Source organism: Ascaphus truei, chromosome 10 (genome assembly GCF_040206685.1).
Source record: "Ascaphus truei isolate aAscTru1 chromosome 10, aAscTru1.hap1, whole genome shotgun sequence".
NCBI lineage: Eukaryota > Metazoa > Chordata > Amphibia > Anura > Ascaphidae > Ascaphus > Ascaphus truei.
In genome coordinates this window covers 36,009,363-36,024,688 of record NC_134492.1, presented here as the reverse complement: position 1 = coordinate 36,024,688, position 15,326 = coordinate 36,009,363, and the positions used below count along the sequence as shown (strand labels likewise).

Here is a 15,326-nt window from a genome sequence, read left to right as displayed (position 1 = left end):
TAAACTTCAGTTGTTCAGTCGTCTTGCCACTTATAATGGGCCACTTGGATATGGGCTGCAGGCAGACTAGCTGTTCTGACTGGGTTTATATAGGCCTAAAAAGTCACCTGACAGTGGTTCTGTCTGCTTAATTAGCACATCTGAGGCACATTCAAACAGATTGTTTCCTACACAGGGTGTTCCCTGCCTAGGTGTCAATGCTTAATTTAATTAACAGTTGAAGCAGACAGGATTCAGATATGGGATATTACCCAAGATTGTTTCAGTTGCATATACTGAAATACACACAGCAAAGAGTTGAAGCAGACAGGATTCAGATATGGGATATTACCTGAGGAGAGAAGATGATTTTTGTTAGGGTAAGGGGCCCTTCCTTTTAAACTTCAGTTGTTCAGTCGTCTTGCCACTTATAATGGGCCACTTGGATATGGGTTACCTGTAGTAACTCCGTCCCCCTGGCTTTCTTTAAAAGCGGAGCACTTCCACTTCCGAGTTAACAGTTTAATGTTCCTTGTGGAGCACACCTGAGATACCTGTGAGATACGCTAATACCGTAGCTAGATTAGCTAGATGTATGAGCAGTGAGCAGCTCAAACGTAGGCTGGTTTTGCTCACACTGCTAGAGCTGTGGCTTAGAAAAGCAGTGGATGTGGGTTCTAATCCTGTTGGGCCAGACATGATTCCAGTCATTATGTTGGTACCTTAGTCTTATTATCAACTCTAGATGGTTGGTATAGGAAATCTTCTTAGAAAGCGTGTGATGGGACTCATTTAAATATACTTTGCATAACCATTAGAATATCGCTCAGGTGTGCTCCTTTTTCAGCACAAACATGTTACCCTAAATAATTTGGAGGGATGCTTAAGGGAATATATATATAAATTAGAAATATCTCCCTCCCTCTTCCCCTCGTCAAACATGCGTCCGGGAACAGATTTTTCACTAATTTTGAAAGAAAAAAAAATCCACAATTGCGGATCTCCCTTTTGGATAGTGATCCGCAGATGAAAAGAACTGCCCAATTCGAGGCGGATCCAAATTTGCAAAAAAATGTGCCCATTTCTACTTAAGAGAGCATGCTTCTTTCTCAAGTGTGTCTGTCAACCAACTTAGCAATTAGCAAAGGACTTTAGCTCGGTTTTTCTAAATTCTTGTTTTGCCAAATGACAGCAGCTTATTATTACCATGTGAACTCCATGTCCCTGTGTCTTCTTGTTCTGTACTACTCACACACTCACAGCCGGCTGCTCTGATGTCTTCCCACTGTGTGGGCTCTGCTCTGGTGCACTGACTCCTTCCAAGATGCCTGGAGAAAATTAATGCCATAAATAACTTGAGCACAAAGTTAACAAACTGTATTGAAGTGTCCTTGATTCCCAATGGTCCCTTTCCACTTTCCATATAGTCAGTCAGCTACTTTCTCTCCTCTTTCCTTTAACTCTTTCTCTTCTCTGTGCAGTTTTTTTCTTGTCTATGGTGAGAAAGAGCTAAGCATGATTTCCTCACTCTAATAAATATTTTCTCTGGCTGTGGGCCTGCAATGCATGGGTTAATGCCAGACACAAGGACTACTGTTTATGTCGAAGAAGAAAAGGTGCACTCATAAACACTCACATTTTGTCTGCCAAGGGAGCTCCGCTTTTCTCTCTCAGAGAAATACGTGAATCAAACAAAGGACGCAAAAAAGCCCCCCCAGGGGACTTGGTAAATAGAGCAATAGCAAGGTTTTTTCTTCTTTCCCCCTCTGTCTCTCACTCTTCTCCCCTCTCTTCCTCACTCACTTTCCCACCTTTCTTTCTTACACTCCCTTTCTTCTCTCTCCTCCACCCTTCGCTATCACTCAATTAGTCCCTTTCACTCAATTCCACCTTTCCTCACACTTATTTCCCCCTCCACCCCTGACACCCAAACAATCCCCCCAATACCCATACAATTCCCCCTCCCAATACAAAACTACCCCCTCCAAATACAGACACCACTGCCCACCCAGATACAGACACACTACACCCCCCCTACCAGATGTCAACACCCCCATCAGATACAAACACCACTACTGCCCCTCCAGATACAAACACCACCACAACCACACCAAATACAATTCCCCCCACCCCCTCAAATACACTGATCACCCCCCAACCATTACAAATACACACCCCTCCACAAATACATTTACCACCCCCCACTCCCCACAAATACACTTACCCCCAAATACACTTCCCATCTAACAAATACACTTATCACAACACCCCACGACCCACAAATACACTTAACCCCCCCATAAATACACTTACCACCCCTCCACAAATACACTTACCACGCCCCACAAATATACTTGCCACTTACCTCTGGTTGCCGCCACCAGGCCCCAGGTCTCTCCAGCTGCTGCCTAATCCCACAATGGCATCTCTCTTCCACCAGTCTGCGCCGGTAGGTGAGCCTAACTTCTCCAGGTTGGAGAGAGGCCCGGCATGGGAAGAGGAGATAGCAGCCGAGGAGAGCCGGGGCCTGGCAGCTGGGCCTGGCCTGTGGTTTCTGCCGTTTGGTATTGGCTCTCCTCAGCTGCTGCCTCGTCTCACGCCAGGCCTTTCTTTCTTCAACTGTGCAGGAAGTTGGGTGCACCCAGAAGTCAGGCTCAGCTTCCAGCACACACTAGTTGGAGAGAAGCCCGGCGTGGGATGAGGCAGCAGCTGGGGAGAACCGGGGCCCGGCAACAGCAACCAGAGATCCGGCTGCCTCTGGCTGAGCCCAACTTTCAGTGTCGGAGGACCCACCCTGCTTCCCGAGATACTTACATCCGTAGGGGGTGTCAGTATCTCTGCAGGTAGCAGCTCCGATGGGGCTTATTGGTGCTAACATAATGGCGACTTAAATGTTCCACATCTTGCCGTGACGTTAGAGGCTGCCGGTGTCTGCTGTGCACTGCTGTGATGTGCTAATAAACCATTTTTAACCAGCATTGCCCACCAGCTCTAGTTTTCAATGGAGCTGTACACCTACCTCTTGTGCTGCAGGTCATGTTGGATAACATCATTGCTATTGCCCCTCTGGAAGCTCTCCCAAGGAGATCCTACTGAGAGGTCCCGTGAGTAACCAAATCTTCCTATGAAGGATCTATGAACTATTAGTTCCTTATATATACAGTGTTACTGACCTACGTTTACTATTGTGGATTTAGTGCTAGACTGACAGAGGTCGCTCAGGTTTCCGGTATTTAAATGGACTGTCCATTTAAATTGGATACTCTGTCCAGTAAAAAAAATGAGAGGTACTGTAATACTGGACATGTATGTGTCCAGTATTTTCCTCCCTGGACATAGTGACCTGACGCACCTTTCACCATTGAGTCCAGTATTTTTGGAGAAGCCACCTGGCAACCCTATCCACATGAGGGAATTCATTATTTGTCAGATGCTTCAGTGCACTGGTAATGGGTACAGTTACTGCACATGGGCAACATACAAGTCATAATTCTTTCGTTTTGTACCATGCAGCATGGAAAGTTTTAACCACGAGACTTGATGTTCTACCAGTGTCAAAAGACGTTGAGAATAACAAGAAGTTATATAAAAACAGATATCAGTTTGGAAGTGGAGGAAGAAAGCAAAGTACATAAAATACAAATAGAGATAGTAAGTGATACTATATATTGTTAGTAATGTAGCAAACATTTAGCATAGTAATATAACTATATATTAATTATATTAAAAAGATATAATGTTCATATAAGATTAAAATGGGGGACAGAAATTAAACAGAGCTAAAGAGCCATAAAGTATCCAGTTCAATGTAGATGGCATAAATGGCTATACAGTAATAATAGCTCAGAAAAAACTAACATGCAAATGTGTCCAAAGGAGTAAGGGATGGGAAGCAGACAGTTAATTAACTGACCCTTGATACATATCCCTACGCACGAGGGGACAAATAGGATGGTATAGGTGTGAGGGAGTGAGTGGCAGGACAACAAGGAGGTACTGTAGGGAAGGATGTCCTTATTTTGTCCTATTTCTGTCCACAATTTTTATCTTATATGAACATTAAACTGGTTTTAATATAATAAATCTTTACATTCATACTGTTGGGACATTGTTTGGCTCCACCACCTTCTGGCCACTATGGCTCAGCCGTGTCTACTATCAGGTTAACAACGTTATACATATTATGGTTAGGTTTCCATGAATAGACTGCAAGCGAGCATTAAGTGCATGCTACCGGGACCTTCCTTTAGTCTCCTCACCTTCTGTGGGGTACCCTTCAGGATTTATTCTCCTCTGTCTAGCGTTGCTCTTCCCTAGTGCACCTGTTCGCTCCACACTGATCACTTTAGGTAGAGCGGTTACCTTCCTTATTTTGATTTAAAGTTTTTCAGAGGCAAGTCATTGTTGGGCGTAACCAGGGGCGGATTGCAGGCAAATATCGGCCTTGGCGATTTCTTCAATAGCGGCCCTCCTCCCCCTACGAAGTGGCATCATGTGACTTTGCATTGTCATGGCGACACATTGCCATGTGACATCACATTGTCATGGCAATGCTTCGCCATGGGACGTAGCGGCGTCGTTTGATATGGGGTTGCTATGACAACACAATGCTACTAAGAGAACCTTAAAGAGGTCTCACATTTTCCCCGGGCAATAAGTTTAATTGTTGTGGGGAAGAGTGTGGGACTTCTGTAATCAAGACCCCCTTAATCTCACCCTTTCTTCCCCTCCCCCTCTCACTCACTTACTTCAACACACACACACACACATACAGGCACCCCCCTCTCAACAATCTTACCTTGGGGTGAGGTAACCTCTAAGCTGTTCGGTACTGCACCAGTCCAGCGACTCAGCAGCTCCTTCCTCCGGTTGGGCGGAAGTTGGAGTTGGGAAGCTGCCAGTCGACGTTGCTGGGGAGATACCGGCCACCACTGCTGGGAAACTGCCGCACCGGCGAAATCCTCATTGCCCAACAGGGCAATCCACCCTTGGGCGTGACTTTGAATTATCCCACAGTAATTGATAGCTATACCCCCCATGCTGTCTGCACTCACTAAGGTGCAGTTTTGGGCCTTATTAAGGGTGTGTTTATTAGGGGTTTCTAGCAGGGGGTGCAGAATGTAAAAAAGGATGGAAACCACTGTACTTGGGGCTGCAAATTGTGCTTAGCACAAAGTTGGCACATGTCAAACTCAATTTAATTTGCTCTTGTGTGCACCTAGCCACTAACCTCAAATGTTTCCATCGTGTCAGCTGTGTCAAAAAGGATGTTTCTCATTTGTTTGGGGACTGTGCTTACTGTTCAGATGTATGGAGTGGTGTTTCCCCCACCCTTTGGGAGATTTGGCCATTACTGTACGTGTGGTGCATGATACCTGCTGGTAACAGGAGGACAGAGCTGTCCGCCGATGGTAGTGGGGACACAGGATCAGGTTTCTGGGGTACATAACCCACATGGTTCTCTAGCAGTGCAGCGCCTCCATCTGCTGTAGGCTCCAGATAGGTAAAGATGATCTCCTACAGTAGAACTATCACCTCTCCCCCCCAGTAAGATCACACACTAGGCTGAGGTATAAGAAAGAGGAATGGTTTATTCTATTGGTCTGTGCAGTACAGGAACAAGGCAGGTCTCTGCCCACTGCAGTCTCTGGGATGGTCAACTTGAGGATGGTCCCTGGACTACCACTACAGGTCAGGGCTCCTGCAGTTGTCCTGGCTCTTCCCTGGCCCTCTAGCAGGACCAGAGGTATAGGGTATCACTCACTCTCCCCCAAGGGGAAGAGGAACAGGGTAAGCCAATCTCTAGGCAATCCTGTGTGATCCTTGCCTCCCTCAAGTGGGGAGAGGCACTGCTAAATTTAGGGCGGCACTGCCCTTAAGTACAGCAAGGAGGAGGGCACCAGGTCTGTCCCATGATTGGTCATGCTCAGGCCTGATGTCACTGCCTCCCACTGTCATTCAAGTGCAGCACCAAGGAGGGGGAAACCCCCATGTTGACTACTGGCAGCCTGATTGTACCAGGGCTTACTGCCAGGAGTAGGGCAGGTTAGTAGCTAAAGGTGGTATGGCTACATGTAAATGGCATGTACTAATAAATAATATTTGAACGCAACACCACATCCATCAAAAGTGTATAAAAATCACCCACTAACTTCAACTTCACATAACCCTAAAAAGACTCTTAATACTGTAGTGTTAGCACTGTAGTGTTAAATTGCTAGGTATCAGCCCATAAATGTATTTGACGCAGCACGTATGTTTCATTATACAGGCTAATAAAATGTATTGTTTTATCAATGATGGCTATTATAAATTAAATTACACTAATATTTGATATGATCTACTGATACTACGGTAGTTATAAATAAAAAAGTACACATCATTTTGTTTAATTTAAATTGTATAAATCAGATATTCAACATGAGATGTTTAAAAAAATCATTACAAACAATTAATTTCGCGTTATATGTTTCAAGTCTTCAGCACACACATTTTTTCAAAGGTTTGTCTTACTTTTTAGCACTGAAATTCCGTTGTCCAAACAATTTCAAATACAATCTTAGTACATAGGCCCCTTAATTTTACTTTATTTTTCTTTGTTGTATGAGCCACTGGTCAGCACTTGAGAACCAGTGGGAAGAAAATGCAGGAGATTTCTGAAACTTTCCATGACTTGAGGGTATGAGTTTCAGGGAGACAGCAGAAAAGATATTCTTATTGTTAGCTAAAAATCAGGGACTGGGAAGTGAGTGCTCATTTGCACGTCATTACCCAGAATTCCTGGCTGCAGTGGAAGCCCTGTATGCTAAGAGATAATGGGGAAAGGCAGGAATGTAGACCTGTCTGAGACATGTGAATGGTATTTTATTTGCTGTACCTCTTAAAAAAGGAGCGCTGGTCATTGTGTTGATGGTGTATACTGTTTATTTATTTCTCTATATTTACAGGGAGGCATGGCAGAGGCGTGGCCATGACATCACGTGAGCAGTTTGCCCTCATTGGCTGAACCTTACAAGTGACCTGGCTGTGGCGCGGCAAAGACAAAATTCTTTGTCTGGCCGAGAATCGCGCACGCGGTCACTCCTCATAGAGGTCACAGTATGGCCTTTTGTTCGCACGCAGCCACTATCATCGCGGCCTTACAGTACAGCAGCACACTCCCAAATCTAATACACGTCACTCCTCTCTGCTCTAATGCATGTATGTATCCGGAAGCTACCAATTTCTGGAGGCGTCAACACTAACAGGACTATGCGAGCCTGCACTATACGCACACTTTATAGTATGGGGACTGCTCTAAAAATGTTCTAAATACTGTAACGTCATCGGTAAACCCGGATGTTTGGCAGCTTGCATGTATCTCTCTCCGTCTCTGCCTCTCTCTTTAGTAATCATACCCAAAAGGTGCTTTTTTTACATGTTATTTCACTAGGCATACGGTATAAGGAGATTTGAAGGGGCCGCAGCACATTCTTTGCACATGGACCCCTTAAGAAAACTCTTCACTGACAGAGGGGCCTTCAAAGCATTGTACAGCAATGAAGGGGTGAATTAAATTCTCTTCAATCTGCCGCAGCCATCTCCGGTAAGCAGCAGACAAAGCAATAATGACAGGTGCGTAATGTGATTGCAAGAGACATTTTTGACCTCTCAGTAAATGCCCCATTTTGTTAATGTGTTTCTTTGTGACTGTGTCTCTTTCCTTTGTACCTGTCTCCCAGAGGTTTCTTTCTCTTTCATTGTATTTCTCTCATTAAAAGTGAATGTGTCTTTTGTGATTCTCTCTCAAGGTGCTTTTCTGCTAAGTGGCTGGAAAGGAATGGTGCTTGTTCTATACAGGAGCAAGTGGAATCTCTCCTTGCCACACATCACAGTACACTCTGCCCTGGCACATGTGGCGTGGGAGGAGGTCTGTGCCTCGTGTACCTTCTTCCCATGGATGTTAAGTTCAGATCCTCCTCCTGGGGAGGCTGTACTCTGCGCACTCACAAAATAATATAAAACCAGGATCTGTGTGCCTGGGAGCCAGTGCTGGAATCATGTGCAGAGGACTAGCAGAGATACATTGCTCCTGCCTGGAATGGTGAGTGATTCACTTTATAGAAGAGCAGCATCCTAGAAAACCTAAGCCCAGGGAAGGCATGCAGAGCATGCCAGGGAGCGAGGGATATTGTTTCTTATGTTTTAATCTGGATATCTCTTTGTGTGACAGGGCGAAGGATATGCGCTCATCTTTAGGTACCTTACTTTATAAGGCAGAGGTTGGACATCATCTTGTGACTTCTGGCTGGTACAGACACAGGAAAAAAGCTAATCCCAGGTCAGTCAGCAAATAAGCTCTATGCAAGTTCTCTACGCGTAACAATGGGTGTCTCTTGCTTTCCATTGAATGTCTCTTGCTTTAGAATGAGTGTTTCTCACTTATCAGTGAGTGCCACTTAAATGTCAACGGATACCGTTAATGTTTCAGTGAGTGTCTGGGTTTTCTATTTCAAGACTTAATTCTAATGTGGTGCTGCATTGTTCTTGGCATTTAATGTGCATTGTGTTCTGTGTAATGTATGTGTAACATGTGATATGTGACGGTTTGAGGACGATTGCAAACTGCTGCATTCACTATTACAGACGTAGCAGTTATTATTACTCCTGCTATTGCGATGCAGTGGGCAAAGGTGGTGTGGCGTACGCATTTTCGCACTTATAACGTTTGCTAGATCTGTATATGCAATATGGCAAGTGCGCTGTATCATGTGATTTGTGACATGCAAAATATAGTGTATGGGGTGTGATATATAATGGGGAAATGTTTTTACATGTTGCTGTTATGTGATATATGCTGTGATCTTATATTTGCCACTTCTCACTGCAGAAGCCCCATGGAAGAAGCTATAAGGTGGAAGGAATCGTTCAGTCAACTGCTCAGCAGCAAAAGTAAGAAATCTTCCCTTTTATATTGCGGAGGAAGGAGAAAGAATTGGGTGTAAAGAAAGAGAATCACGAGCGTGAAAGAAGGTGGTGGGGATATGTTATGAGAGAAAGATGTGGAGGAGAGAGCCACTCAGGTGAGATATGGGGGGAAATACTTAGGAATTGAGCTACTGTATGTGCTGCAAGCACTGAAAAGGTTAAAGCAAGGAGAAAAAAAAGAGAAATATACACGAAACTGAGAAAGGATGAAGCAGGGGGATTGGTACCTAAAGAGTAGGAAATAGTGATAGAAACAAATACATAGAAAGGAAGGAAATGCAAGATAAACAGGTGACCTCAAGCACTTCTAACTTCTGCTCTTTTTCCACAGGTGGCCGCTCTGCATTTTGTACCTTCTTGCAAACAGAGTTCAGCGAGGAGAACCTGGATTTCTGGGTGGCCTGTGAAGAGTACAGGAAGACACGCTCAACCACCAAACTTCCAGCCAAAGCCCAAATCATATTCCAGGAGTTCCTAGAGTGCGGAGCGCCACGAGAGGTGAGAACTGCAAAATCCAGCAGCAGTAATGGGATATCAGCCGTTTAAAGGTTCTACAGAGGTTATATTCCTGGGTGCCTACAGTCAATTACAAATGGGATATTCTGACTTTTAATGTTGTTTTTTTCTGTACTGTATTAACATTTTTTTTATTATGACACACAAGGGTAATAAATTTGCTTGGGTTCATAGCAATGCTTAAAAATATTCTGCTTTAAATTGCATCAGATGTAAGAAACGTATTACTTGTAGGCCGAGTCCATGCTCCCTGCTTGCTCGCTGAGGCGCGCTGAGGCTCAGGGAAAGCGGGTGCTTTCCCTGGCCTTGCGTTTGCTTACCGCACACAATCTCAGCAGGCCGTCAGGGGGCGGTCCGGGGGCGGGCGCGTCACTGGCCGGGGGCGGGCCAGTGACGTCACGGAGCTGGTTCGCCCTCATTGGGCGAACCGCTCACGTGACCGGCATGTCTCGCCGGCAAGCGGGGGAATTTTTAATTCCCCTAAGACCTGCGCTTCCGCAAGCGCGCGGAAACGCAGGTGAGCCCCTACTAAAGCCGCTCTAATTGCGGCTGTAGGCTCTCAGTGCTGAGCGGGAGCGCGCGTCAGCACGCTTCCGCAAGCAAGCAGCAAACATGGCCGAGGCCTTAGGCTTCGCTTATAGTGCCTGGCGACGGTGACGCGACGTCGCTCGAAAACAAATACATTGACTCCGTCGCCAGCGCTTATAGTAAGCGCGATGTCGACGGAGCCGCGTCGGGGCAAAAAATTTGTTAGCCGGGTCTATTTGATTTTTTAGAGACAGTCGCCACATGCGACGGTCTCTAAACCAATCAGAGACCGCGGCCCGCCCCTTTTGGTAACGTCATTGGCGACCGTTGTTAAAAAACAAATTACAACTATCGCGGGTGGCGATGGGTGATGTCACGGTCGCGTCGCCGTCGCCAGCACTATAAGCGCGGCCTTATTAGTTAGTCAGGAAGTTTTATGCCACCGAAGACATGGCCGAGTATTTGACACAAAACTGGAAGAAAAACGGATGTGTCCAAGTTGAGCTTTTTACACCTCCCTTAATAATATGTGTGTCCTGTAAATAATCCTATTGTCCCTTGTCCATGTCACCAAATTACTGCAATATATCTTGATACACTGGGGCTAAGAAATGTAGGATCAAAATGCCTCTTTTTGCGTAGATTTAATTGCAAAATGTATTTAACAAAAATACCCTTTAATGATTTAGAATGTTTAATTTCATATAGAATTATGTTTTGCGAATCTGGAATTGGACACAAGCAGTAGTAATGTGATAACCATATTTCAGCCCTTTAAGTAGCTCAGGTTGCCACTCACCACTGATTGACAGGCAGAGCAGGCACACCATATATAACATGGCATTGCGACGAGAGATACCAATATAGTATTCCTAAAGTGAACTTTTCGGAAACAAAAAAAAATTGAGTTACTTAATCTTCAAAGTTGTTGCCATTTGTTGTTATTAGGTAATCTAAGGCCACATTAAGTATGAAATGCAGTGTGGTCATTTATAATAACAATTGCAGCCATTCTCCATGGGAAGCGTATTCTGTATGTGTGACATTTTGTGTCTCCTTGTCCTCACAGGTCAATATTGACCATCAGACCAGAGAGCTCACTCAACAGCGGATTGCCATAGCATGGAGAGACTGCTTTGATCTAGCCCAAGAAAAGGCTTGTACTCTGATGGAGAAAGACTCATACCCTCGCTTCCTTAAATCCCCTTTCTACAGAGAACTGCTGCCCCAGCCCTCTCTAAGGATAGTTAAGCTATCCCACACTGGAGGGTCTAGCTGAATAGGGGAGAAAGTGACCGCAGTGAGGTACAGAGCCCATTGGAGAATTCTAGAGTCAGGTACATGCCATCAGCCCACCCTGGGACCTGACCAAAGAAAGAAGACATTTCTACAATCTCACCATTCGCAGACACCGTAGCGGACTTCGCAAAAAACAGTAGATCAGGAGGGAAATAAAGACGAAGGCTGGCTAGATTGTAGTTCAGTGTATCCAGAGCAGTGACAGACCGGCTGTGTGCCTAAGTACTCATGTAATCCTGTATTTTTTTTTTTTAATGGTTGTTAAAAGCCTTTTTTAATGCATAACAATTTGCACATGCACATACAGTGGCTTATAAGATTGCAACATAAAATATCAGACCGTGTTCCCAAACACGACACAGCTGCCAGCTTCTGGATGATGAGATTATTATCTCTGTGTTTATGTTTTTACCGTGTTTTAGAGCCGTTTGTGTAAACTGCTCTCGCAGTTGTTTTCATTTCTATTGCTGGCAATGTAGAAGTGTAATTGGTAGAGTAAAAAATATGAGGGCATGTGTTACCACTTGGGACACACAGCAGATGGTAGGCATGCTAGCACAGATATCACAAATAATTACATCTATTTATTAATGTTGACATTAACCCTTGTAATGGATGAAGCTATGACTTTTGCACATGATATGCATTGCTGCCCCCATGCTTTAAGTGTAAAAGTTGCTTATGTTGACAATATCCTAGTACAGTGCATGGAAACCACTTGCATTCCAAGTGTAGGCAGGTTTCTGTATACCAGACATTGTATGTGGATTGAACAATTTACTGTAATAATCCAGATATGAACGTGTATTTGGTGCTAGATTCCGAGCCTGTGCCTTCTCTTCTCCTAAATTACACACAATGTTGTATTTCTGGAAAATGCACTGGTGATGGCGTTATGTTAAATTAAAAATAAAATGTAAGAAACGACAAAGTTTTTGTCTCTTGTTGATTTCGGTTTCGGCCTGCCTTTGTAAAGGATAATGGCTCAGTCTCTGTGCCGATTGAGCGATCCCGTGCATAGGCGAGATGTAGAGATGGCGGACTTATCTAAATCCGTCTCGCAAAATTTTCCAGCCCAATCCGATTCGCAGAATTAAATTCGTAGTCGGATTGTTCCCTCTTAAGGCTGGTTGGACTCTGCAAAATCCTTCAATAAGTGTCGGTCGCGTGGATTTTAATTAATCCAGCGCTGAATTCAACTTGAATCTGTTCCGCAGATTCCAAACAATTCGAAACAGGGGTAAGTCCAGTCAATCACAAGTTAATGGTTAAGCTTCAAGTTTTTATAAGTAAATAATGTATAAATGTTTCAGCTATAGTACTACAGCATCAGCCAAACCAACCCACACCCTGCCTTAAACTCGAGACTGCACCCCTATTTATATACTACTCCTCCCAGAATAATTCCATTTGGCCGATTCAGATTCCGAATCTGTTGGACGGACTTTCAGTGATAGAAAAAAAAAAAACAGAATCTACCTTTTTCAGACTGACCCGTGGCTTAAAGGAAGTGGCCACTCGCATTCCTGGCTAAACTTCACCCGCCTCTGGTGAGAAGATCCCTTTGCCCTTGCCATGGAATGGGGTGCAGGACTGTTGGAGATGAAGTCCTAGCAACAAATAATCAGGGGTGGCATAAAATAGTAACCATGAATGAATAAAGCCACTGATGAATGGGGTGTTGCAAGGGAGCACGTGGGGGCCGTTTTGGGAGCCTCCCACTCAGTGTATGAGAATTGTCATGCTGTGTGAGAATGGCAGGGTCATTTCGGCCTTCAGTCCATGATCACCTAATGATTATTATCTTTTTTTTGTATGGCACCAACATATTCCGCTGCGCAGTACAAAGTGGAAGGAGTCACCCAATGGACTTTCATTTTCAGTCCCCCTGCTGGCTCAATGCAGTATCCCACCTGCCCCGCCCCCTCTCCCCACGCCATTGTGCACCGTCTTCGCTTTTATAATGAGGGAATCATTTCTAAAAGGAAAACTGCAGACAGTTTAAACGTTGTTCTGTTATCTGGAAAATAATAGTACACAAACAAAGAAATAACCCCTGCTCAGCCTAGGTACGCTGTATCTAGAGGGGTGCATCTAGGGATGAAATATATTGGCTAAACAAAAACAGAGAAGAATCCCTAATATAATGCACTCTGCCTAACTAAATGATACAGCTCTAGTTGTAAACTTAGTAATTCACTGGAAAGAGACGGAGCGCTTGTAAAAGCAAAACTCCACCTCCACTGATACAAATGTATTATTTTAATGAAATACATAAGAAGTTTAAAACCTAAGGTTGTGATTATACTAGAAATCGCCAGTGACGCCGCGCAGCTTCAAAACAAAGCAATAGAATCCAATGAAAGCGCACATACCAATCGCGACGGTAGCGCCGCGACGTGCTGCAAAGCTTCTGTCTCTTGAAGAGATCTGAGAATTTGTTTTTCACAGACGACGGCCGCATCACGTGATTGCCTCGGGCCAATCACAGTGCATCTGAACAAACCTATCACACACACACACACACACACACACACACACACACACACACACACACACACACACACACACACACACACACACACACACACACACACACACACACACACACACACACACACACACACACACACACACAGTTACCTCCACACCTCCAGCTTCCATCCCACTCATACAAAACAAGGTATCATACACAGCCAGGCTATAAGATACCACCGCATATACTCTGACACTGAAGACAGAAACAGGCATCTCACAACCCTGACCGAATCGTTCAGACAGAAGGGATTCAAACCAAAGACCATTGCCAGAACTATTACATCTGCACTGAAAGCCTCACGAGAACACCTACTACAATACAGACAGAGAGAACCTACCACACGCACTAGTGGCCACTAGTGGCCGTGTACAACCCTACCCTAGGGGGAATACGAAAAATAATCAAAGATCTGCAACCCATGCTGGAAGAGGATGTGATATTAAAATAAATCTTTCCCAAACTTCCCATTCTTGCATTCCGGCAACCACCAAACCTCAAACAGAAATTTGTCAACAGAAAACTTTACAACGAACTTAAAGACACTGATAATGGCACAAAACCATGCAACAACACACGCTGCAAACTCTGCAAACATATATGCAAAGATTCCACAGCCAGTCACAACCATGGAACACTCAATGTTAAAGGATCATACAGCTGCTCATCCAGGAATGTGGTTTATATGATTCAGTGCAACAAGTGTGACCAAGGATGCTACATTGGGGAAACTAGCCCAAAACTTCAAGGCAGAATGAATAAGCACAGACACTCTGTACTACACCACAAAGAAGGCAGATAATGCTCACCTGTGGGACATAATTTCTCACAACCAGATCATTCCATAAATGATTTAAAAATCAAAATCCTCAATGGAATGTTTAAACGCACCCAAGAACGGAAAACATTTGAGCTCAGAATGATAAGACTCTTTGATACCAAAACAAGTGGACTTAATGCAGACATGGGGTTTCTCACAGCATCCTATTCCACCTCTGTGCTGCTGTGGATATGCAGACCCCCGCCCCCCCATCCCTAATTCTCACCTTCTAACATTCCTCCCCCACCCACCTCATATACATGTCTCTGTTCTTTATTCTTCCCTTTTTTTGTTCTTTTCCAATCCCTGTCTAAGTCATAGAAACCTTTGTATATCAGTATCGCTGACCCGAGGAAGAGAGGAAAACTCTCGAAAGCTTGTCCTATGACATAAATTGTTAGTCCAAATAAAAAAATATAACAATAATTACCAGAGGAGCACCCGATAATGAGAGACCGCACACTGTTCTGTAGGATCAAATCAAAGCAAAGTCTGAATTGAAAACAGGAGAGGCACTGCAACCAACGTTTCGGTCACCGTAACAGGTCCCTGATGAAGGTCTTAGACATGCAGGGTTGCAGACCTGTCTAAGACATGTGAATGTGCTCACAAGTGATATTCTTTATTGGCTATATGCTAACGGTGGAGGTTTTCTGTCGCCTTTTTCACCAACCATAACTT

At 44.4% G+C, this 15,326-nt stretch overlaps 1 protein-coding gene across 1 annotated transcript; it reads left to right on the top strand.

The window, feature by feature from the left end:
- The first annotated feature begins 7,770 nt into the window (after positions 1-7,770).
- Positions 7,771-12,211, top strand: RGS16 (regulator of G protein signaling 16). The gene is made up of 5 exons (XM_075616547.1): positions 7,771-8,062; positions 8,192-8,299; positions 8,849-8,910; positions 9,278-9,444; positions 11,060-12,211. The coding sequence occupies exons 1-5, from the start codon at positions 8,019-8,021 to the stop codon at positions 11,267-11,269; spliced, it is 591 nt and encodes a 196-aa protein (XP_075472662.1). The 5' UTR covers positions 7,771-8,018; the 3' UTR covers positions 11,270-12,211.
- The last annotated feature ends 3,115 nt before the right edge of the window (positions 12,212-15,326 follow it).

Coding starts and splice junctions, on each gene's coding strand:
- RGS16 (XM_075616547.1), top strand. CDS start 8,019: ATGTGCAGAGGACTAGCAGAGATACATTGCTCCTGCCTGGAATG. Junction 8,300..8,848: donor AGGAAAAAAGCTAATCCCAG/GTCAGTCAGCAA, acceptor TTCTCACTGCAG/AAGCCCCATGGAAGAAGCTA. Junction 9,445..11,059: donor AGTGCGGAGCGCCACGAGAG/GTGAGAACTGCA, acceptor TTGTCCTCACAG/GTCAATATTGACCATCAGAC.